Here is a 26,452-nt window from a genome sequence, read left to right on the forward strand (position 1 = left end):
GAAACCAAGCCTTCCCCGTTTCCGCGGCCGGTGTTTGTTTGTTTTCACTGAATCATGTTCATGGGACATTTCGGATACAGACACTCACCTGTGCTGAAGAGAGGGACAGTGTGCGGAGGAGTGGAATCTGGGGAGGGACTGAGGAGAGAAGGGGTCCTGGAGAGGTGGCAGCGAATTGAGTGCTGAGACACCCCTGAGCCCAGGTCTGGGGCAGCCATTCTCTCCGGAGAGTGAGACTCCACCCCCCAGCCCCCAGGCAAGGAGCACAGCCACACCCAGATTCCACCCTGAACGAGATCAAGGATTAAAATAACCTGATCAGTCCCTGGGAGTTAACAGGGTCTGGCCTATAGAGGGATTTTCAATCCCAGCAACAACACAGTGCCAGTAACTAACTATTACGCAGCCAGCTCTGGGCAGTGAACTTCCACTGGACAGAGAGGCCCTATAGCCTCAGAGGCCAACCCCAGAACACTGCCACCCAGAGCTGACCCACAAACTGACTCTTTGCTAAACACAAAATAAGGCAGTCTGGGAAACAAATACGGCCTGCTTTAAAATAAGGACTGTGGTTTACAACACAGATGAACAGTGTATCGCAGGGAAACTCAACACTCTCCTAAATACCTGGCAGGTCTAAGGCAAACCACACTGAAGATTATAAGAACCGAAGGACCTTCACTACTGCAATTTTTTTTTCTTTTTTCACCTTTTAACTAAGAAACCAATTGTTTTTTCTTTCTTCTTTTTTTTCTTTTCTTTTTTTTTCTTCTTTTTCCATCACCTGATTTTACCCTTTTAATTACTACGTTCTTATTTTTAACCAGTATAATTACTGCTACCATTTTACCATTTTTTAAAGTGCCATTTTATTTTCTCTTTATTTTATTTTGGGATTAGTGTTCTCCATTCTATTTTCATCGTTATATTATTGGTTGTTTCTAGTTTGCATTCATATCCAGGGAGCTGTTGCTGGAATTTGTTGGGATTAGTGGCGGTTCTATAGGAGTATTCTCCTCATATAAAAAGTCTCTTCCCCTCTTCCACTTCATTCTCTCTTTTCGCTCTTCTTTTTTTCTTTTCTTTTCTTTTCTCAATTTTATTTTCCCCCCTCCTTTTTCCCAATTTCATTTTTGCAATCCTTTTTTTGGTCCGTACTTTTGTTTTCTTTATTCTCTTTTAACTTTTTCTCTTCCTTCTTCCTTATCCCCTAATTCTCTTAATTTGGGTGGTCACCTTTATTTGGGGTTATTAATATCGTGAATATATTTGTGTATAGTGCCTGGTACGTGGTGCCTTGTTGTGTTGTATTTTGTGCCTTTAAATCAACACAGCAGATCCAAGCAACAGCAGCCTCCTGAGCACCACACCCTCTGCTGAGGAACAGCAGCTGTACGTGAAACCTCGCCCCACCAGCCAGAAGAGCCACCACAGCTGTGAACAGCACCCACCAGAGGAGCTGCTGCCAACTGAAGAGCAGCTGCTACCACAACTGCCTGAAGAGCAACCACAGACCAAGGAGTCACTGCCACCAAGGGAGCAACCACTGAATGACTCAACGTCTAGATATGTCAGTGAGATCAAACATGGGTAGACAAAAAAACCCCCAAAGGAAAGAGAAGGACGACTCTCCAGAAAAGCAGCTAAGTAATACAGAGGCATGCAACATGACAGAAAAAGAATTCAGAATAAGGGTCCTAGAGTGCATAAACTGGATGGAGGAAAAAATCGACAACCTCTGCAAGAAGCAAGAAGAAGCAGATGAAAAAATCAATAGCATATGGAAGAAGCTAGAAGAAACAGATGAAAAAACCAACAACTTAAGTAAGACCCAAGAAGAAATGAAGAGTGATAAAGCTGCAATGAAAAACTCCATTGAAAGTATCAACAGTAGACTAGGAGAAGTGGAGGACCGAATTAGTGAATTAGAAGACAAGGAAGCAAAACACACCCAAAATGTACTGCAATTGGAGAAAAAAATTAAAAGACAGGAGGAGAGCCTAAGGGAGATTTGGGACAACATGAAACAAAACAACATACGAATAATAGGGGTACCAGAACAATAGAAGGATGAACAAGGATTAGAAAAACTATTAGAAGAAATAATATCAGAAAACTTCTCTGAGGTGGGGAAGAAAAAAGTCACACAAGCCCAGAGAGTCCCAAACAAGGTGAACCCGAAAAGACCCACACCAAGACACATCATAATTACCATGGCAAATGTTCAGGACAAAGAGAGAATCTAACAGGCTGCAAGAGAGAGACGGAAAGTTACATACAAGGGATTTCCCATTAGATTATCAAATGATTTCTCAACAGAAACACATCAGGCCAGAAAAGAATCGACGGAAATTTACAAAGTGATGCAAAGCAAAGGACTGAATCCAAGAATACACTATCCAGCAAGGCTATCATTCAAACTTGAAGGGGAAATAAGAAGCTTCACAGACAAAAAACGGCTAAGGGAGTTTATCACCACCAAGCCAGCAATGCAAGGAATGCTAAAGGGACTGGTATAAAAATAAGAAATAAAAATCTCAGAAAGAAAACAGCCACACAAAAAAAGGAAAGGCTACAAACAAATACCTTTCAATAATAACTTTAAATGTAAATGGACTAAATGCTCCAACCAAAAGACATCGAGTGGCTGAATCGATAAAAAAAACATGACCCATACATCTGCTGTCTACAAGAAACCCACCTCATTAGAAGGGACTCACAATGACTGAAAGTGAAAGGATGGAAAAATATCTTTCAGGCAAATGGAAAGGAAAAGAATGCTGGGGTAGCAATACTTATATCGGACAAAATAGACTTCAAAGTGAAGGCCATAACAAGAGATAAGGAAGGCCACTTCATAATATTAAAGGGATCAATACAACAAGAAGATATAACCCTGGTAAACATATATGAACCCAATACAGGAGCACCCAAACTCATAAAAAAACTCCTGGAAGATATCAAAGGAGAGATCGACAACAATACAATCATAGTAGGGGACTTTAATACACCACTGACAGCACTGGATAATTCCTCTAGACAAACAATCAGCAAAGATACAGCAATCCTAAATGACTCACTAGATCAGATGGACTTAATAGACATCTTCAGAACACTTCACCCCAATGCCACGGAATATACATTCTACTCAAGTGCTCATAACACATATTCAAAATAGACCATATAATGGGTCACGAGCAAAGTATCCCCAAATTCAAGAAGATTGAAATCATAAAAAGCATCTTCGCAGACCACGATGGCATAATATTAGAAATAAACTACAATAAAAACAACCCAAAATACTCAAACACCTGGAAGCTGAATAGCATGCTATTAATATTGATTGGGTTACCAATGAGATCAAAGAAGAAATTAAAAACTTCCTGGAAACTAATGACAATGAAAACACAACAATCCAAAACCTATGGGACACAATGAAAGCAGTCCTGAGGGGGAAGTTTATAGCTCTACAGGCCTATCTCAAAAAACAAGAAAAAATGGTAGTAAATCATCTAACTCTACAACACAAGGAATTAGAAAGAGAGCAACAAGAAAAACCCAGAGTGAGCAGAAGGAAGGAGATAATAAAGATTAGTGCAGAAATAAATGACATAGAGACCAAAAAAACAATACAGAAAATCAATGAAACCAAGAGCTGGTTCTTTCAAAGGATAAACAAGATTGACAAACCTCTAGCCAGACTCACCAAGAAGCAAAGAGAGAGGACCCAAATAAACAAAATCAGAAACGATAGAGGCGAAATAACAACAGACCCCACAGAAATACAAAGGATTGTTAAAAAATACTATGGGCAGCTCTACTCCAACAAACTAGACAACCTGGAGGAAATGGACAAATTCCTAGAAAAATACAACATTCCAAAACTCAATCAGGAAGAATCTAAAAATCTCAATAGGCCAATAACTATGGAAGAAATTGAAGCAGTCATCAAAAAGCTTCCATCAAACAAAAGCCCAGGACCAGACGGCTTCACAGGGGAGTTTTATCAAACATTCAAGGAAGAACTAAAACCTATCCTCCTCAGACTACTACAAAAAATTCAAGAGGAAGGAACTCTTCCAAGCTCATTCTATGAAGCCGGCATCACCCTAATACCAAAACCAGGTAAAGACAACACAATGAAAGAGAATTACTGGCCAATATCCCTCATGAACATAGATGCCAAAATCCTCAACAAAATCTTAGCAAATCGGATCCAGCAGTACATCAGAAAGATCATACACCATGACCAAGTAGGATTTATCCCAGGAATGCAAGGATGGTACAATATCCGCAAATCAATAAACATGATACATCACATAAAAAAATTGAAAGAAGAAAACCACATGGTCATATCAATTGATGCAGAAAAAGCATTTGACAAAATTCAACACCCATTTTTGATAAAAACTCTCAGTAAGGCAGGATTAGAAGGGTCATACCTCACCATAATAAAAGCCATATATGACAGGCCCACAGCCAACATCATACTCAATGGACAAAAACTAACACCATTTCCCCTAAGAACAGGAACAAGACAGGGATGCCCCCTCTCACCACTCCTGTTCAACATAGTACTGGAAGTGTTAGCCATTGCAATTCCGCAAGAAGAAGAAATAAAAGGCATCCAAATTGGAAAAGAGGAAGTAAAACTGTCCTTATTTGCAGACGACATGATATTATACATACAAAACCCTAGAGACTCCATCAAAAAGCTACTAGACTTAATACATGAATTTGGCAATGTAGCAGGATACAAAATTAACCCCAAGAAATCTGAGGCATTTCTATACACCAATAGTGAACTTTCAGAAAGAGAGATTATAAAAACAATCCCGTTTACCATCGCACAAAAAAAATTAAGCTACCTAGGAATAAACTTAACTAAAGAGGTAAAAGACCTCTCCTCAGAAAACTACAGGACGTTGAAAAAAGATATAGAGGAAGAAATAAACAGATGGAAGAACATACCGTGTTCATGGATTGGTAGAGTCAACATCATTAAAATGTCCATACTACCCAAAGCAATCTATAAATTCAACGCACTTCCCATTAAAATACCAACGGCATACTTCAGAGATCTAGAACGAACTCGCCAAAAATTCATCTGGAATAAAAAAAGACCCTGAATAGCTGCAGCAATCCTGAAAAAGAACAAAGTAGGTGGGATCTCAATACCAGATATAAAGTTGTATTACAAAGCCACTGTTCTCAAAACTGCCAGGTACTGGCACAAGAATAGGCATATAGATCAATGGAATAGAATAGAGAGCCCAGAAATCGGGCCGAACCAATATGCTCAATTAATATTTGACAAAGGAGGCAAGAACATACAATGGAGCCAAGATAGTCTGTTCAATAAATCGTGTTGGGAAAATTGGACAGATAATATGCAAGAAAATGAAACTAGACCACCAACTTACACCATACACAAAAATAAACTCAAAATGGATAAAGGACTTAAATGTAGGACAGGAAACCATAAAAATTCTAGAGGAATCCAAAGGCAACAAAATCTCAGACATTTGCCAAAGCAATTTCTTCACTGATACAGCTCCTAGGGCACTTGAAACTAAAGAGAAAATGAACAAATGGGACTACATCAAAATAAAGAGCTTCTGCACAGCAAAAGAAACCATCAACAAAACAACGAGAAAACCCACTGTGTGGGAAAACATATTTGCCAATGTAATATCTGATAAGGGCCTAATCTCCAAAATTTATAGGGAACTCATACAACTTCACAAAAGGAAGATAAACAATCCAATCAAAAAATGGGCAAAGGACCTAAATAGACACCTTTCAAAAGAGGACAGTCAGAAAGCCAAGAGACATATGAAAACATGCTCAAAGTCACTAATCATCCGAGAGATGCAAATCAAAACAACAATGAGGTACCATCTCACACCTGTCAGACTGGCTATCATCAACAAATCAACAAACGACAAGTGCTGGAGAGGATGTGGAGAAAAAGGAACACTTGTGCACTGCTGGTGGGAATGCAGACTGGTGCAGCCACTATGGAAGACAGTATGGAGTTTCCTCAAAAAACTGAAAATGGAACTCCCATTTGACCCTGTGATCCCTCTTCTAGGAATATATCCCAGGAAACCAGAAACACCAATCAGAAAGGATATATGCACCCCTATGTTCATAGCAGCACAATTCACCATAGCTAAGATCTGGAAACAGCCTAAGTGCCCATCAGTAGATGAATGGATTAGAAAACTGTGGTACATCTACACGATGAAATACTATGCTGATCTAAAAAGGAAGGAACTCTTACCATTTGCAACGTCATGGATGGAACTGGAGAGCATTATGTTAAGTGAAATAAGCCAGTCAATGAAGGAAAAATACCACATGATCTTACTCATTCATGGATAATAGAGACCATTATAAACTTTTGAACAATAATAGATACAGAGGCAGAGCTGCCTCAAACAGATTGTCAAACTGCAGTGGGAAGGCCAGGGAGGGTTGGGGGGCAGGAGGTAAGGGGGGTAAGAGGTCAACTAAAGGACTTGTATGCATGCATATAAGCATAACCAATGGACATAAGACACTGGGGGATAAGGGAGGCTAGGGGACTGTCTAGGGTGGGGGGATAAAATGGACACATATGTAATACCCTTTGTAATACTTTAAGCAATAAAAAAAAAAAAGAACATGAGTGACCGTTGACACTCATAGCTAGAAATAAAGGGAAAATTGATGTTTCCTTTTAAACTTCATCTTCATTTAAATGTTTTTGAATAAAATTTTCAAATAATTTAAGTGTAGAAGCAAACATCTTTTAAGTTACATCTTGATAGAGGGCAAGAAAAAAGAAAAATGCTAAAAATTAGACGAGTAGGTTTTCAAGATGATGACAGAGTAGGTGGATCTTTCCTGTGGCTCCTCCCAGAACCAAACTGGAAATAAAATTAAATTGGGGAACATTCACCCTGAATTACCAGCTGAATATTTGCTGAAGATGAAACGTTCAACAAGGAAAGGCAGAAACTACCTCAAGACTGATAGAAATGTTGCAGGCAGTGGAAATAACAGCAGTTGTCTGACCTGTCGAGTCAGACCAATACTGGGTTCAGCAACTTTGGTACTTGGTAAATTCTTGCTAGGAAATAATTCAGAGGGGAACCAAAACTGTAAGAGAACATTTATTTGGTAAATTACAGAGTTAGAAGAAGTAATTTCTAGAAGAAATGGGTTGGGAAACAAGTTATAAAGGTAAAGAAAGGGCCCAGGGGCTGGGAAGTAGGGAAGCTAATGGTAACATGCCTGGGGGAGACAGGGAGGGGAGAGGAAAAAGCTTGCCATGCTCCCAGGAAGGAGAGCACACTGGGTCCTTCATTCTAAGGGTTTTAAGGCTGGATATTTTAGGGGAGGTCCCAGGGAAAGATCTTAATAGAATACTCAGTAGTTTTCCAGGTATGTCCTTTCAGGGTTGTGGTCTCCACTGATTGATTGGCAAGGACCAGGGCAGGGGCTTATTATTACATGCAGCTGGTCCTGACATCAACTGTGGCTGGTTTCATTGCTTTTCTGGGCCTGGAGTGGAAACACAACTGAAGCACAGATGTGATCTCCAGGGATGGAAGATCAGGGGGTCCAAACTTCATGACCAGTGATATGCTAGGGGAGGAAAAGTCACCCTGGGGGCAAAGTCCACCCTACAGTTGATTTTCCATTATTAGGCATCTGGGGCTTTCTATTCTGGTGATCTTCTGTACCTTGCTCATTGTCCTTGCTCTGCTTATGTCTGTCTAACTGCCTCCAGCAGGAAAGGCAGGGTCACATGAGAGGTTGGCTCAGCTCCCATTGGTGGCAGGCCAGGCCAAGGGTGAGGAGGGAAATCTCAGCTGCAGGGGGCAGAGAAGGGTCCCTGAGAGGAGTGAGGTATGGACCCCAGGTGGGCTCCCCAGCCCAGAGCATCAGAGCCCAGAACGACAGCCCAAGTAGCATCCAGTCATGAAAGGTGGCAGTCTTCTAGCCACCAGGGAGAGTTTGAGCCAGTCAGAGATAAAGCCACTTAAAAAAAAAAAAAAGAAAAACATGCCCATACATGCATACGTGCACACACACATATACACATATACACACAATACAGAGAACAGGATTTTCATTTGCAGTCACTCACCTGAGGCTTTGGTGGAGAGAAGGCTGTACACACTGGAGTTACCTGAGGAGAAGCTGGGGTGGGAAACATTGGGAGGAGACATGGAAAAGTGGTGGCTGGGAGTCATCCTCTCCCCATACCTCAGCAGCCATTTTTCCTGAGTTGTGCAAGCCCCTCCCAGCAGCAACAGCCTGAGAAAGGCAAATACCCACTCTGGGGGATACAACTTGCCCCACCCTCAGGAATCCCACTTGTCCCACCGTACTGAGGACACTGCAGCAGAGGTCAAGCCTACAAGTTTGAACAATCTTAGGGGGCATCAATGACTGGCTTTGAGATGGGGCCACTGCCCCCACTCTCCTGGGAAGCTGACTGATGCTCCCTCTCATGGGAGAGCTGATAGAAACTTCAGGCTTCCGGAAGACCCCACTGGACTGCATACAAGGGGCTTCACCCAACAGAGATCAGGAAAATATTCCATGACAGACTCAGACAAGTGGCTCTGGGACAGGGGAACACATCCAACATCTCCCCTAAAATCTGAATGGTGCCTCCCATTCATGTGAGACTCAGAGATCTCATCCTCTGATTCCACCAAAAGCTATTTCAGAAACAGCTTTTCAGTGACTAAGTCTGACAGCTGCCTGGCCGGCAGAGTCCAGTGGAGGCAGAGCCCGAACTGCCTTGGGACTTTTGGTGACCCATCCCTGGGCCCCTGCAGCTAACAAGTTAGCCCTGAAGCACAGCTTGGCACCACCCCACGCACAGCCAAGTTCTTTAGAGGCAGCCACAAACTGTGGATTGCTTGAAGCTTTGAAACTTAATGTTGGATGTCAGGGCTCTTGCTTTAGCTAATCCTGATTTGAAAAAACTATCAAGTTTTGTTTGAAATTTTGAACTCTGCTGTTTTTTCAAATAATTAACTCCCTAAAATTAAAAATGGGTTTAATGAAGCTGAATTTCATTATCTGGTGAATTGTCAATAAATGTTATTAGATTGTGGAGATGGGATCCAAGCGCTGATAACTTTGTGTTTGGGGCATGTTGTTTCTTCTTCCTCCTCATCTTCACTCCCATCCTCATCTTCAAATTCATAGCCTCATCTACTTTTTCACTTTAAGTCATGACATGATACTCAGGATCACCATCTTCTTTAAACCAAAGAAAAACATCTTCCTCAGCTACTTCTTCTACACCAATATTCTGTACTGTCCTACAGTAATCAGTGCCTCTAGTCCTTCTAAATCAAAGTCTTCATCATTGTTGTCAAGCAAATTCTTGCAACCGTTTTCTAATGTTTGCACTTTCACTTTTTTGTTTTTGTTGTTCTTAGTCCTCACTGAGGATATTTTTTCCATTGCTTTTTAGAGGGAGTGGAAAGAAGGGAGGAGAGACAGAGGAGAGAGAGAAACATCAATGTGAGAGAGTCACATCCATTGGTTGTCTTCTGTATTTACCCAGACCAGGGTGGGGATAGAACTTGAAATCCAGGTAGGTGCCCTGACCTTGAATAGAACCCTTGACCCTTTGGGGCAATGCTCTAACCACTGAGTAATGTTGGCCAAGACTGCACTTTTCCATGCTGCAGCAAAATTAAAAATTGCCAACATTAAACTGTAACTCTTTAACTTTTATAAGGTACACTCTCTTCTTGTTTCTTATTCATTATCTTCATCCTGCAATACACCATTACTTCCTCTAAAAACTTTTTGTGGTATATTCATTTGGTTGCCAGAACTACCCCTATTGCATGGGCTGGATAACTGATGTTGTATCTTTTGGAAAAATACATACATATAAATTTTCCATCTTTTGAACATAAAATACTTTTTAATAGATGAGCAGGAACATTATTTAAAGCAACAAACATTTCACATCTTTTGGTAGTATTCCAAGGTCTTGGCCTTGAAATTTCCTGACTTCAGGTACAAATTCTTTAAAAACCAGTCTTGCAAAATGGGTGAGTTGCACCATGTCTTTTTAGAGTCATAATACAAAATGGACCGATGATTCATTATATTTTTTAAAAAACTAGGTTTATAAAATTTGCCAACAATTACAAGTGTCAGTTTATGCTATCTACTGGCATTGGCACTAAGCAGTCCTGAGATCCTGTCCTTGCTGACTTTTCTTCCAGGAGTCATTTTTTTCATATTTGGAGGCTGTGTGTTTTCAGGTACAGAACATAAGAATAAACCAGTTGAGTCAGCATTGTAAACCTGAGAATATTATAGCGTTTTTTAATTTATACATTCTATTAATTTTTGGCTAAATGGTTCAATATCTTCTGTTGAGCACTCAAAGCTTTGCCCCAAATAAATTTGTTCATAATGCTGTGCCTTTTTTGAAAGCTGCAGTCACCAATCACTTGCTTTGAATGGTGTGTTCATATGATTTAATTGCTGCAGATTTCAATTCAACTGCCCAAACTGAAACCCCAGAAGAACGTTGTTGTGCATAGCACTTCAGCAGTGCTTCTTCAACTGCAGTTCCAAGTGCTGATTTCATGCTTTCTGGGATTGGTGTTTCAATTACATCACATATTATTTCAAAATCATTTTTTAATTTTGTCTTTGTTTTATTTAAATTTCTGATACAGTTTGCTTTTTTATGCACTATTTCTCACATATACAAGACACAGACATGCCTGGCCCCAACTTTTGTAAGACTTCTAATCTAATTTTTTTGTTAACTCTCACCCGAGGATATTTTTCCATTGATTTTTAGAGCGAGTAGCATCAGTCGGAACTCGAGGGCGGCTTTCTCTCAAGGGTGCTGGCAGCAAACACCGAAGAACACTGAAACCCCTGGTCTCTTAGGGCAGGACTGAGGATCAGCCATAGCTCTTTGCTCCACCCTGTTGATTTCCTGAGACCCTGCCACACCCAAGCTGTGAGCAGAGGCTTTTGCATATGAAAGGCCTGGCCATTTGCAATCTGAAAATTACCTAACAAACTGCAGCTGGGTCAGAGAGACCCAGAACATCCAAAAGAAGGCCCAAGGCCCCACAGCAGCTTGCATTGCTTCACAGCTGGGCCTCATCTGGGCACCTACAAATCCCAAACAAAGAAGAGGAATCCGCAGATCTCTCCATAGCTCCTGCTGGGTAGCCTCAGGCAGAGGCTAAATTTGCACCTCCTTAGAGATCCAAGAGCCAGTGTACCCAGTGGTCAGAGTGGGACCATCCAGATTTCAACTCCTCAGATTCATAAGGCACACACTCAGGGGGCAGACTCAGTGAGCACCAAAGCCCCACTGAAGCAAGTCTTGCCCCAGAAGGGTGTCTCCAGCACAGAAGTTCTCCCACTGTAGACACAGCTGATTCTCACAGCCAATTGGCCTAGAGGTCAATTCCTCCCAGTGATACCTACAACAATCAAGGCTTAACTACAACAAGACTGTGCACAAAGCCCACAAAGGGGTAAACCAAGAGTGTCCACCTCAAGTAATTGTGGAGGCTGAGCCACTGGGCCCTATAGGATACCTAGCACAGAAAGCCACTCTATCAACACAGGGAAGCATAAAAAATGTGGAGACAAAGAAACAGGTCACAAATGACAGAAATGGAGGAAAGCAAACTACTGGATATAGAGTTCAAAACCACACTTCTAAGGTTTTTCAAGAATTTTCTAGAAACCGCCAATAAACTTAGTGAGACCCTCAAGAAATCTAGTAAGACCCTCGAGGATATGAAAAAGGACCAACTAGAAATTAAGCATACACTGACTGACATAAAGAATGTTATACAGAGTTCCAACAGCAGACTAGAGGATCTCAAGTATCAAGTCAAAGATTTGAAATACAAAGAAGCAAAAAACACCCAACCGGAAAAACAAAAAGAAAAAAGAATCCAAAAATATGAAGATAGTGTAAGGAGCCTCTGGGACAGCTTCAAGCGTACCAACATCCGAATTATGGGGGCGCCAGAAGAAGAGAGAAAGCAAGATATTGAAAACTTATTTGAAGAAATAATGACAGAAAACTTCTCCTACCTGGTGAAAGAAATAGACTTACAAGTCCAGGAAGCGCAGAGAACCCCAAACAAAAGGAATCCAAAGAGGACCACACCAAGACACATCATCATTAAAATGCCAAGAGCAAAAGACAAAGAGAGAATCTTAAAAGCAGCAAGAGAAAGAGTCAGTTAGCTACAAGGGAGTACCCATACGACTGTCAGCTGATTTCTCAACAGAAACTATTAAGGCCAGAAGGAAGTGGCAAGAAATATTCAACGTGATGAATAGCAAGAACCTACAACCTAGATTACTTTACCCAGCAAAGCTATCATTCAGAATTGAAGGTCAGATAAAGAGCTTCACAGATAAGAAAAAGCTAAAGCAGTTCATCACCACCAAACCAGTATTATATGAAATGCTGAAAGGTATCCTTTAAGAAGAGGAGGAAGAAGAAAAAGGTAAAGATACAAATTGTGAACAACAAATACACATCTATCAACAAGTGAATCTAAAAATCAAGTGAATAAATAATCTGATGAAGAGAATAAACTGGTGAATATAATAGAATCAGGGGCATAGAAAGGGAGTGTTCTGACTATTCTCAGGGGAGAAAGGGGTATGGGGGTGCGGGAAGAGACTGGACAAAAATTGTACACCTATGGATGAGGACAGTGGGGGCGGGGGAGTAAGGGCTGAGGGTTGGGTGGGAACCGGCTGGAGGGGAGCTATGGGGGGAAAAGAGGAACAACTGTAACAATATGAACAACAAAGATTTAATTTAAAAAAATGCCAACAGCATATTTCAAAGACCTAGAACAAACTCTCAAAAAATTCATATGGAATGGCCACAGCAATCTTGAAGAAAAAGAACAAAGTTGGAGGGATCACAATACCAGACAACAAGCTATATTACAAAGCCGCTGTTCTCAAAACTGCCTGGTACTGGCACAAGAACAGACATATAGACCAATGGAACAGAAAAGAGAACCCAGAAATTGACCCAAGCCATTATGCTCAAACAATATTTCACAAAGGAAGCAAGAGCATACAATGGAGTCAAGAAAGTGTAATAAATGGTGTTGGGGAAATTGGACAGATACATGCAAAAAAGAAAATGAAACTAGACCACCAACTTACACCATACACAAAAATAAATTCAACATGGATAAAGGGCTTAAGTGTAAGGTGGGAATCCATAAAAATCTTAGAAGAATCCACAGGCAGCAAAATATCATACATCTGTTGTAGCAATATCTTTACCAATACACCTCCTAAGATAATCAAACTAAGGAGAATATAAACAAATGGAACTACATCAAAATAAAAAGCTTCTGCACAGCAGAAGAAACCATTACCAAAACAACAAGAAAGCCCACTGTATGGGAGAACATATTTGCCAATGTTATATCGGATGAGGGTTTAATCTCCAAACTTTAAAGGGAACTCCTACAACTTAACAAAAGGAAGATAAGCAATCCAATGAAAAAAGGGCTAAGTACCTCAATAGACACTTTTCAAAAGAGGACATACAGAATGCCAAGAGACATATGAAAACATGCTCAGAGTCACTAATCATCTGAGAGACGGAAATCAAAACAACAATGAGGTATCATCTCACACCTGTCAGAATGGCTATCATCAACAAATCAATCAAAGACATGCACTGGCGAGGATGCGGAGAAAAAGGAACCCTGGTGCACTGCTGGTGGGAATGACTACTGGTGCAGCCACTGTGGAAAACAGTATGGAGTATCCTCAAAAAATTAAAAATGGAATTTCCATTTGAGCCAGTAATACCTCTTCTAGGAATATATCCCAAGAAATCAGAAACACCAAACAGAAAAAATATATGCACCCCTATATTCATAGCAGCACAATTTGCAATAGCTAAGATTTGGAAACAGCCTAAGTGCCCATCAGCATATGAGCGGATTAAAAAACAGTGGTACATCTACAAAATGGAATACTACACTGCTGTAAAAAAGAAGGAATTCTTACCATTTACAGGATGGACCTGGAGAGCCTTATGCTAAGTGAAATAAGCCAGTTGGAGAAAGATAAATATCACATGACCTCACTCATTTGTGGAATATAATGAACAGCATAAACTGATGAACAAAAATTGACCCAGAGACAGAGAAGCATCAAACAGATCGTCAAACTTCAAAGGGAAAGCAGAGAGAGGGGATAAGAGATCAACTAAAGGACATGTATGCGTGCATGTAAGCATAACAAATGGACATAAATGTTTGTGCTGGGCAGTGGGGGTGGCTGGGGAGAGGTCAATGGGGGAAAAAGAGACATATGTAATACTATGTATAATACTTTAAACAATAAAAAATTTAAAAGGGCAGTCCATCCAGTTTCTCCAGCTGCCGGTCCAGTGAGGGCTCCGCCGCTTCCCTGCCTTCTGCTTCGGGTCCCTGCCACCTCCAGTTTCCAGAATGCTTGGCCCGACCCCCAGTGGCACCAACGTGGGCTCCTTAGGACGCTCCCCCAGTAAAGCGGTGGCTGCCCGGGAGGCAAGTAGCACGGTCCGGCAGAGGAAAACTGCCAGCTGTGGAACAAGGAGCGCAGGCCACACAACCTCAGCAGGCACTGCGGGGGATGTGGCGGTTCTACGCGAAGACTCACCTGGCCTCAAAGTTGGCCCTGTTAAAGTATTGGTTATGAGTCTTCTGTTCATCGCTTCTGTATTTATGTTGCACATTTGGGGCAAGTACACTCGTTCATAGATTTGGCTACATCCATCTATCATCTGAAGAAGGAGAAAAAAAAATCAATATATCTTGGACCAAAAGCATAGTGATTTTCTGTTCATGAGAAAGAAATTTTCTGTAAGCTTACTGTTTTACAGGGAACTTAACGAGAATTGTTTTTAAGGATCAATTTTTTTCCTATGGCTAATAAACTTTTCAATTCATTTAAAAAAATAAAATAATAAAAGGGGAGGCCATGCAGGAACTTTCTCGTATCCATTCACTCTGAGTTCCAGTACTGAGACAGAAGCCCGAAAGGCACCAAAGACACATTGGGAGGAAATGCATTGCCTGGCTTCAGAATGAGAGCTGAAGGAGCAATTTTCTCTGAGACGGAAGTGCTATCAGAAGCCATTGTTTTCTTTATGAGCTTTCCCCCCCACCCTGAGCTGGTGCCATATAGAGATTCCATCAATCTTACTAACTCTGTTTGCCCTGTTCTGGCAATTACCAGAGCCCTGCCTCTCCCATCTTTTGGGGCCACCCTACCTGTTCCCATCGGCTTTTCTGTACAAATGGCATCTTTTTTCTCATGTTTCCAACTTTACTAAAATCTTTCAAACAAGCGGCATCTGGTCTCTGCATACCCCATACTTCTTGCTAAGTGGCCCTAGGCCTGGCACTAGCAGCAGCCAGCCTTGGTTCACAGCTTGGCCTCTCCTGGGCATCTCCAAGCCCATTACAATTAGAAGACATCTTCAGATCCAACCCAACCACCTCCATGAATGACACACTCAAGGGGCCCACGCAGCAGACACCAAAGGTCCACTGAAGTGAGTCCTCCTCCTTTGGGTCAGTTCCTGCATAGCAGCTCCTCCACTGTAGTTACAGATAGTTTTCACAGCTGATCAGCCTTGGGGTCAGTCCCCCAATAATGTGCCAGCAGCAATCAAGGTTCAACTACAACAAGAGGGAGGGTACATACAGCCCACATGGGGAGCTCACCTAGAGCTCCTGGCTGAAGTGACTTGGGAGGTTGTGCCACTGGGCCCTCAAAGAGACCTAATACATAAAGCTACTCTACCAAGACTGGGAGATGTAGCAGCTTCACCTAATAAATAGAAACAAACACAGGGAAGCAGCCAAAATGAGGAGACAAAGAAATAGATCCCAAATGAAAAAAAGTATACAGTTCTAGAAAAAGAACTAAATGAAATAGAGGTAAGCAAACTACCAGATGCAGAGTTCAAAACAATGGTTATAAAAATGCTCAAGAAAATGAGAATTTCAACATCATAAAAAGGACACAGAAATCGTAAAAAAATGAAGAATACACTACAGAGAATCAACAGTTGAGTTAAAAATCAGAGGATCAAATCAGTAATTTGGAAGAAAAAGAAGCAGAAAACAACCAATCAGAACATCACAAAGGAAAAGAATCCAAAATATGAGGATAGATAAGGAGCCTTTGGGATAACTTCAAGTGTACCAACATTTACATCAGAAGGGTGTTGGAAGGAGAAGAGAGAGAATAAGAAAGTGAAAACCTATTTGAAAAAATAATGATGGAAAACTTCCCTAACGTGGTGAAGGAAATAGAGATACAAATCCAGGAAGCACAAGGAGTTCCAAACAAGATAAATCCAAAGAGGCCCACACTAAGACATATCATAATTAAGATTCAAAAGATTAAACACAAAGAGAGAATCTTAAGAGCAGCAAGAGAAAAGGGAGCTGACTTTTGAATGTCAGCTGATTTCTCAATAGAAACTTTGCAGGCCAGAGGGTTTGGAATGAAATATTCAATGTAATTCAAAAACAAAGGCCTATATAGAAAAGAAGGAAATCTTATCCTTTGTGACAGCTTAGATGGACCTGGAGAGTATTATGCTAAGTAAATTAAGCCACTCAGAGAAATAAAAGTACCATATGATTTCACTCATATGTGGACTTTAATGAAAAAAATGAACTAACAAGCAATATAGAGACAGACTCATAGATAAACATCAGGTTGACAGCTGTCAGGGAAGGGAGAGGTTGGGATGGGTGGTGACGAGATAGAGTAGGAAAAAAAAGAGGGGGAAAAGTCACGGACATGGACAATAGTGTGGTGATTGCTGGAGGGAGAAGATAGGGAGAGGTGGAGAAGGGTAGAGGGGGGGATAAATGGTGATGAACAGAGACTCAACTTGGGGTGGTGAATACACAATAAGTGTACAGATGATGTGTTGTAGAATTATGCACCTGAACCTGTATAATTTTGTTAACCAGTGTCACCCCAATGAAGTCATTAAAAAAAGCAAGGGCCTACAACCAAGATTACTCTAGCCAGCAATGCTATCATTTAGAATACAAAAACAGATAATGAAGAACTTCACAGACAAGAAAAAGCTAAAGGAGTTTATTACCACCAAATCAGGATTATAAGAAATGTTGAAGGGTCTTCTTTAAGAAGAAATAAAAAAGATAAAAAAGTATGAATAATAAAATGGCAATAACTACTGCTTGACTGGTGTGGCTCAGTAGTTGAGCATTGATCCATTAACCAGGAGGCCACAGTTGGATTCTCAGTCAGGGCTCATGCCCTGGTTGCAGGCTCGATCCCTAGTAGGGGGCATGCAGGAGACAGCCCATTGATGATTCTCATCATTGATGTTTCTATCTTTCTCTCCCTCTCCCTTTCTCTCTCTGAAGTCAATAGAATATATATGTAAAAATGGCAATAACTACAAATCTATCAACAATTACTTTAAACACAAATGGATTAAATGCTCCAATAAAAAAGACATATGATTACTGAATGGATAACAAAGTAAGACCCTTACATATGTTATTTATAAGAGGCTCACTTTAGATCAAAAGACACATAAACACTGAAAATGAAGGGATAGAAAAAGATATTTAATAAAAATGGAAACAAAAAAACAAATAACTAGGGTAACAATACTTATACCAGACAAAATATACTTTAAATCAAAGGCTATAACAAGAAACAAATAGAAAAGACCCAGCAACTCCACTTCTAGGTATTTATCTGCAAAAATCCTAATCATTAAATTGAAAAGACAACCATCCATATTTTATTGCAGTGTTATTTCCAATCACCATGATATGGAAGCAACCACTTAAGTGTCCATCAGTAGATGAATGGATAAAGAAAAAGTGGTGCATATATACAATAGAATACAATTCAGCCATAAAAAGAATGAAATCTTGCCATCTGCAACAACATGGATAGGCCTAGAGGGTTTTATGCTAAGTTATATAAGTCACAGAGAAAGAAAAATGCCAAGTGACTAAACTTACATGTGAAATCTAAAAAAACAAAACACTAAAAACAAAATAAACAAACAATAGAACAGCAAAAAACTCACAGATACAGAGAACAGACTGGTGGTTGGCAGAGGTAAGGAAGCTCGGGGATGGGTGAAAAAGTTGAAGGATTTAAGAAATACAAACTGGTCATTATAGAATAGTCATGAGAATGTAAATTACAGCATAGAAAATAAAGTCAACTATTCTATCTAATAAAGAGGGAATATGTTAATTGACCCTCACACCGTTGCAAAGATGGTGGCGCCCACAGCCAATAAGGAGGGGACATGTTAATTGACTGCCCTGCCCTCAAAGATGGCAGCGCCCACAGCCACAAGATGGTGGCGTCCAGTCCTCTCAGCCCCGCCGGGGCAGCCTTGCCTCCAGAGTCCCCCAGCTGCCCAGGGCAAGCCTCAGATGGTGGCTGCCCAGCTGGCCAGGGCCACCTGAGGCTCAGGTAACCAGGGCTGGCTGAGGCTTGCGCTGCCGACAGTGGCAGCAGCAGAGGTGTGATGGGGGCATCACCTTCCCCTGATTGCTAGGTCGCCTCCCACCCCTGAGAGCTCCCGTACTGTGAGAGGAGCAGGCTGGGCTGAGGGACCCCCCTCCAGTGCATGAATTTTCATGCACTGAGCCTCTAGTAATGTAATAACCGTGTATGGTGTTAGATGCATACTAGATTAATTGGGGTGCTCACTTCATAAATTATATACATGTCTAATCATGGGGTTATATATCTAAAACTAGTATGATGTTATATGTCAAATTTAATTTAAAATTAAAAATAAAATGATAAAATAGTTTCTTATGTAAAACCAAATCAAGTAGTAAATCAAAATATATTTTGATGCTTACTTGGAATAAATTGAGGGATACGTCTTCTGAATGTGCTTTTCTGGTTTGTGTTTGGATCCATTTAAATACAGTTGGGAGAGAGGAGGAGTTAAGATTTTTTCATCTCTATCTCTAAATTAACTGCATGTTTCAGTAACCCCCATATATAAGTAGATAAGAATAAAACCACCCTGATAAACACAGTGAATTCCTCTCATCCTCTTCCCTCAAAGTGGTTTCTGAGACATGCCCACAGCAGCCCAGTTCCTGAACAGAGACTGAAAGCCACAAGCTCTCAGGCTCATTCTAAATGCCTTCACCCAGTATTCAAGCATCACCACAAGCTGCATTTCTTTTCTCCTCGTCATTCTCTCCTACTTCTCACCAATTCAAAAGTTGTTTTACTTTTTTTTTTTTCCTCCCTGATTGTCTATATTCAGGCACCATTTGCCATTTCCTCATGACTTTGTCCTCTGGTGAGAATGTAGTTTAAACAAGATTATATGTAAATAACTTTAAATCAGCAACTTCTCTAAAAGCAATCAAGAAGTTGACTAAAATTATGGAGATGTTTTTTACCTGATTTCTTCTTAGGAGACTTACAACTTTATCATTTTTTTTTTTTTACAATTAATTTCCAAGACTTCTGATTCTAAAATACTGGGCTCACACAGGATTTTAGACTTGATAACTCAGTTTCTGCATATAATTTTGCTTTATGCTAGATTTCCACAAAAGGATTAAGTTAAGAGAAAAGGTTGGGAGGTGCCTGAATATAGTTTAATCAGGGAGAAACAATGGAACAAATTTTGGAAAGTGGAGAAGTGCAAGAGAATGACTGGGAGATAGGAAATATAGATTGTGCTGATGCTCAAATACTCTATTAAGGCATTTAGAATATACTAGTAGACTTGATGACTATCCTGTATGTTCAGGCTTGGTTTTACTCTTTGAAATTAGGACATATAGATTTTGCTAAGCCTATATTTTTAAAAGGTATTACATTCAACAATGAACAAATCAGTCTATGAATATTTACTCATTCGGGTGAAAATTGAAGCAAGTTCACAGTAGGAGGACAAGCAATCTGTCAGATCTGGGTCAGTCAGCCCAAAGATACACTGGTGATGCATCACATTTATACACTGAATCATCCCACACCACCTGTCTGCACTGTTCCTGTTCTTCTGGCCAAATTATATGTATTTTTCTGCTCTTGCCTCTACCTTCCCCATGATTCTAAAGGCCTATTGTTTATTCTTGCCTCTGTTATCTCAGTTGTTTTTTGACAGCAGGGTTTCCTCATGGGCCACTGGGTCCACAGATGGGCCACTGCTGACTCTTTCATTGGCAAGTCCTGCACCTCTGCTCCTGCCTAATGGATGGATTCAGCTCAGGTCTAATATTCTAAAGAAACTTACATTTAGCCAAATATTACTGAAAATTGGAATATGGGAGGACAGGAGAATTGTATGTAGTGGCTATTAACCAACTTTCAGGACTTCAAAATAAGGACATACTAATCTTCCAAATAAAATGTGTATGTGTGTGTTTCTATAAAATATCAAGAATCAGACCAATGCTAAAATATTGGGAATTCCATAAAGCACAAAACTCTTGAATTTCTGCCAACTTAGCATATTCAGAATGCATAAACATTTGAGGATCTCTCTTACTTGTGCATATGTTAAATACTGCCTTTTCTTCTTCTACACACTTTCTCGGGCTTACACTGCATATCTGCTCTTTTCCCTGATTATTAATTCCACTTATCCAGCTTCCCAGTAAGGCAGAGAAATAGCCACGATATTATCAATGGCCCATGGGAAGCATGGGGGGCGGGGGGGGGGGAGAGAAGGGAGAGGAAGGGGTTCTGCTGTCATTTAACAGATGGCTGGAGCCAACTTCTAGTTTAAATTCCAATAAAGGCATCACCTCTTGGGGAAGTGTTAAAACTAACTTTTAGTATTTTATGTTTTCAAACTGGCATTCATCAGAGCTTTAAGATCTGCTCATAGGAGTTGATAGGATCTGGCCTGTGCTGTGTATTCTATGAAGTGGCCTTCCCTTTCATTATTACTATACCAGCAGTTATCAGAAATTAAGAGTGATAGTGTTTGTGGAGGCAATAGAAATGTTGGCCTCATGTATATGTGTATGCACTGATAACAGAGGCAAAGAAAAAAAGGAAAACCACTGTCGGAAAATACCCATACTAGCATCCTGAAAACACTTAGAGCTGCTTTCATTTATATTAGGAATGTTTTTCCATTAAACACATATTTCCATAGGAGAAAATGATGGAAAGCACCCTTAATTTGTAGGTCAAGTTCTTTGACTGCTTTACATTTTTGGCACAATTTACCAATTATAAAACTTTTAGCATATATTACTTCATTTGATCCTCAACACAATTATTTATGATAAGTGGAGCAGGAATTATTTATCTATTTTACAGTTGAAGAGACTGAGCTTAGAGATACTAAATGATTTGCCTTAAATCACATGTGAGGAAAGGGCAAAGACAAGATTCAAATCTGAGTCTTTGTTTTCTCTAGTCAGCTCAGTTGAAAACTTTTGTGTTGGAACAACAACAACAACGAAAAAAGTATCAGTCCAGAGGAAAGAAAAGCATATGAGGAGCTCATAGAGGCAGAGGCAGGGTGATGGGAAAGGTGTTTATGCTGCCAGGATCTGATTAGAGAATACTGGGCTCACACAGGAAGGGAGACTGCATGGATATAAATCATTGAAATAACTCATATGTCCATTAGTGGTAAAACAAATGCCCAGGTAAATCCCTGATTGTACACCTGAAGATCCTTGCTACAACATTTAAAAAACTTGTCTTTAAGTGTGTGAAAGTACTGTATGTGGAGGATGAGTTGATTAGGAATTGGGAGGGAAGTAGAGGGGGACAGAAATAGAGAGGAAGTATTACTCAAGAGAAATAAGTAGCACTGCAGACAGCATAGTTCTTGGGGGAAGCTCCTAATCCCTAATAGCCAACAGGTTGGGTTTTAAAGAGTGAATGCCCTGGAGATAGGTGATCAGGCCTGGGTCTGAAACAAATGGGAAGTTAGATCAGAGATCTCCTACATAAGGTACGGAACACCAAAGAATGATATCTTGGTGAGTGAATTAGAAAAAATTAGCTTTGTAGAGGCAGTAGAAAAAAATTTTCCCCTTGATTTCTGATATAAATCACCCTCACTTGAGTTTGAAGCTGAGGGTCACAATATCTGTAGTTAGAAACCAAAGTTCAAAATTAAGTTAACAATCCCAGATTGGTAAAGCTTCAGGTACTTGACAAAAGCAAACTAAAAACTGTGGGGAAGCATGGGACTTGGTTGGAATGTCTGTAAGGAGGATTCTCCGAAAGGTCAGGGGCCTCTAAGGGGACCTTGCCAAAGGCGGCAGCCCCTACCTTGACTTTTCCAAACAAGTCCGATCCCCCGGGGGGTTTTACTAGAATCTCTATGTTTAGTCTTTTAGACCTGACCTTGTAGAAGCATGTGGTTTCTCAAGGATGCTTACCTTGCTGATTGTACCTAGAGGCTAATTTTAGTTCAAGCTGTTATGACAATAAAAGCCAAGGAGGCAGGCGAACAGGGCTACTTGGTGGCAATAGCCAAGTAGTGCCTTAGCCCTCTCTTTCACAGAAACATGTGTTAGAGTAATCTGTTCATCTGTCACTCAGGGTCTGCTGGTCAGCCCCGGCAAAAAGCTTTTTCAAATAAACATGCTTTCAAATTGGGCAGACAGCAAAGAGTTCTCACAGCCTGAGTTCCAAGGAACACAGGCTCACAATTAAATATCTCTAACATATGAGCCCTAGCTGATTTGCTCAGTGCTTAGAGCGTTGGTCCATGGATTTTATTCCAATCAAGGGTACATATTTTTGTTGTAGGCTTGATCCCAGGTCCCAGTTGGGGCACATGCCGGAGGCAACCAATGGATGTGTCTCTGTCACACTGATGTTTCTTTCTCTCTGTCTCTCCCCGTCCCTTCCACTCTCTCTAAAAAAATCAATGGCAAAAATATCCTCAAGTGAGGATAAAAAAAAAAAATCTCTAACATATGAGGAGATAAGCCACGATTACTGTCAACAGAAATTAACTTCTAAGGTGGTTGATATTGGATTTTTCAAGTATAAATGAAAAATAAATGTTTTATGTGATGAAAGAAGAGGTATTAAAAGTATGTAAAAATGTTAAAAGATAATAAAAAGTGACTAAAATATTTGGAAAAAATTAAGTAGAACTTTTATATATAAAAACTACAGTAATTGAAATTTGAAACTTAAGGTATATGACAAAGCTGAAAAGGAATTTGTGAAATGTTGTTTATATGGATCCATGTGGATGTATATTAAAAACAAAATATTGGCTGAAAAAATCAGCTAAAAATGTATGGATAGAATTAGAACATTCATATCAATATACTAATATGTATTCATATAAACATAACTCATTTTACTAATTTCTATTCACCTTTGTCATATACCGTAAGTTCATATACTTAAGTTTACATATATAGGTATATATAAATTTTAGGAGCTTAGTAGAACATAAATGGATTAATTTAATTAAATAATTAAATTATTGAGATAAACTAGACATATAGCATTATATTTCTGGTATATAACCTAATGTTTTGATATATGTATAATTGCAAAGTGAACACCAGAATAAGTCTAGTTTACATCCATCACCACACATAGTTACAATTTTTTTTCTTGTGATAAGAACTTTTAAGATTTACTGTTAGCGACTGTCAAAACTACAGTGGGAAGCCTGGGGAGGGTTTGGGCGGGGGGGTTAAGAAATCAACCGAAGGACTCATATGAATGCATATAAGAATAACCAATGGACACAAGACACTAGGGGGTAGGGGCCAGGGGAATGTCAAGGGGGGGGGGGAAGGAGACATATGTAATACTCTTTGTAATCCTTCAAGAAATAAAAATTATTTAAAAAAAGATTTACCGTTAGCAGCTTTCAAATATACAATACAGAATCATTAAACATAGACATTATGCTGTACATTACATCCCCAAGACTTATTTCTTTTATAACTGGAAGTTTGTGCCTTTTGACTGCCTTCACCACTTTACCCATCCCCCACCTCAGGCAACCACCAATCTGTTCTCTGAATCCATGAATTCATTATTTCAATATCTTGCTCTCTCTCTTCTTCTGGCACCCCCATAATTTGGATGTTGGTACGCTTGAAGTTGTCCCAGAGGCTCCTTACACTACCTTCATATTTTTGGATTCTTTTTTCTTTTTCTTTTTCCGGTTGGGTGTTTCTTGCTTCTTTGTGTTTCAAATCTTTGACTTGATTCTTATGATCCTCTAGTCTGCTGTTGGAATTCTGTATAATATTCTTTATTTCAGTCAGTATATGCTTAATTTCTAGTTGGTCCTTTTTTATAACCTCAAGGGTCTCACTAGATTTCTTGAGGGTCTCACTAAATTTATTGGCGGTTTCTAGAAAATTCTTGAAAAACCTTAGAAGTGTGGTTTTGAACTCTATATCCAGTAGTTTGCTTTCCTCCATTTCTGTCATTTGTCACCTGTTTCTTTGTGTACGCATTTGGGCTGCTTCCCTTTGCTGTTAGAGTGGTTTTCTGTGCTAGGTGTCCTATAGGGCCCAGTGGCTCAGCGTCCCCAATTACCTGAAGTGGACACTCTTGGTGCACCCCTTTGTGGGCTTTGTGCACAGTCTTGTAGTAGGTAAGCCTTGATTGTTGTAGGTATCACTGGGAGGAATTGACCTCTAGGCCAATTGGCTGTGAGAATCAGCTGTGTCTACAGTGGGAGAACTTCTGTGCTAGAGACACCCTTCTGGGGCAAGACTTGCTTCAGTGGGGCTTTGGTGCTCACTGAGTCTGCTCCCTGAGTGTGTCCCTTATGGATCTGAGGAGTTGTAATCTGGATGGTCCCACTCTGACCACTGGGTACACTGGCTCTTGGATCTCGAAGGAGGTGCTAATTTAGCCTCTGCCTGAGGCTACCCAGCAGGAGCTATGGAGAGATCTACAGATTCCTCTTCTTTGTTTGGGGTTTAGAGGTGCCCAGATGAGGCCCAGCTGTGAAGCAATGCAAGCTGCTGTGGGGCCTTGGGCCTTCTTTTGGATGTTCTGGGTCTCTCTGACCCAGCTGCAGTTTGTTAGGTAATTTTCAGATTGCAAATGGCCAGGCCTTTCATATGCAAAAGCCTCTTCACACAGCTTGTGTGGGGCGAGGTCTCAGGGAATCAACAAGGTGGAGCAAGCAGCTATGGCTGCTCCTCAGTCCTACCCTAAGAGGCCCCGAGTCTCAGTGTTGCTGCAAGCACCTCTGAGAGAAAGCCGCCCTTGAGTTCCGACTGATGCCAAACAGTCCAGTTTCTCCCCGTATGAGTCTGGGTCCCCAGAGACTCGCCTGGAACTGGAGTTCAGAACAGTCGGGAGCTTGAGACTCCCTCCCGATTGAAAAAGACAACCGAGTCCTCAGTTGCCAGCCTTTTCCACATGTGCCTCCATACCTCTGCACTTTACTTCTGCACCTCCTCTGAGTCTCAGTGTGCTTTTCTCTTTCCTTCTAGTTGTAGAATTTCCACTCAGCCAGCCTTCCTGTGGTTCTGGATGATGTCTATTTTGTCTTTTAGTTGTATTTTTGAAGTGGTTGTGCAAGGCAGCAAGTTCAGGTGTTTACCTATGCTGCCATCTTGGTTTCTCTGTATCTATGAGTTTTTTTAAAAAAATATTTCATATATAAATGAGATCATACCTTATTTGTCTTTCTATGTATGACTTATTTCACTTAGCACTTAAATCCCATCCCATGTTGCTGCCAATAGCAGGATTTCCTTCTTTTTATGACTGAATAATGTATCATTGTATGTATACATTGTATGTATAAATTTCCAGTTATAGAATAAATAAGTCCTGGAGATATAATGTACAGCATGACAACTATAGCTAATAATACTCTATTGCGTATTTGAAAGTTGATAGCATCTTAAAAGTTATCATCACAAGAAAATAAATTGCAACTATTTGTCAGGACAGATGTTAATTAGACTTATTGTGATGATCATTTTTCAATATATACCAGTACATATATAAAATCAATATGTTGTACACTTGAACTAACATGTTAATATAATGTTATATACTTATGTTATATTTTAATATAGTATATGTTATTAATAAAATGTTATATCTTAACTAGAGGCCCAGTGCATGAATTTATGCATGGGTGGGGTCCCTCGGCCTGGGTGGCAATCAAGGCCTATCAGGGGGGCTGGGCAGCCAGAGGGAGGGACCCCGGGACGTTCGCCAGCTGGCCCCCTGATCAGGGCCTATGGGGGGGCAGGAGGACAGGGCTGCAGGAGGTTGGCTGTAGGAGCACACTGACCACCAGGGGGCAGCTCCTGCATTGAGCGTATCTTCCCTGGTGGTCAGTGCGCATCATAGCGACTGGTAGACCAGTGGTTCCCATCATTCAGTCATAACAATCACTTGGGCTTTTATATATATA

The 26,452-nt window shown here is 40.4% G+C and overlaps 1 protein-coding gene across 1 annotated transcript; it reads left to right on the forward strand.

Annotated features, from left to right (window-relative positions):
• The first annotated feature begins 14,518 nt into the window (after positions 1 to 14,518).
• On the forward strand, positions 14,519 to 14,866 carry LOC118651566 (protein transport protein Sec61 subunit beta-like). The gene has a single exon (XM_036300856.1). It carries the CDS (start codon positions 14,520 to 14,522, stop codon positions 14,808 to 14,810), a length of 291 nt encoding a protein of 96 aa, XP_036156749.1. The 5' UTR covers position 14,519; the 3' UTR covers positions 14,811 to 14,866.
• Positions 14,867 to 26,452: the final 11,586 nt, after the last annotated feature.

The sequence above is a fragment of the Myotis myotis genome, unplaced genomic scaffold (genome assembly GCF_014108235.1).
Source record: "Myotis myotis isolate mMyoMyo1 unplaced genomic scaffold, mMyoMyo1.p scaffold_m19_p_3, whole genome shotgun sequence".
Taxonomy (NCBI): Eukaryota; Metazoa; Chordata; class Mammalia; order Chiroptera; family Vespertilionidae; genus Myotis; species Myotis myotis.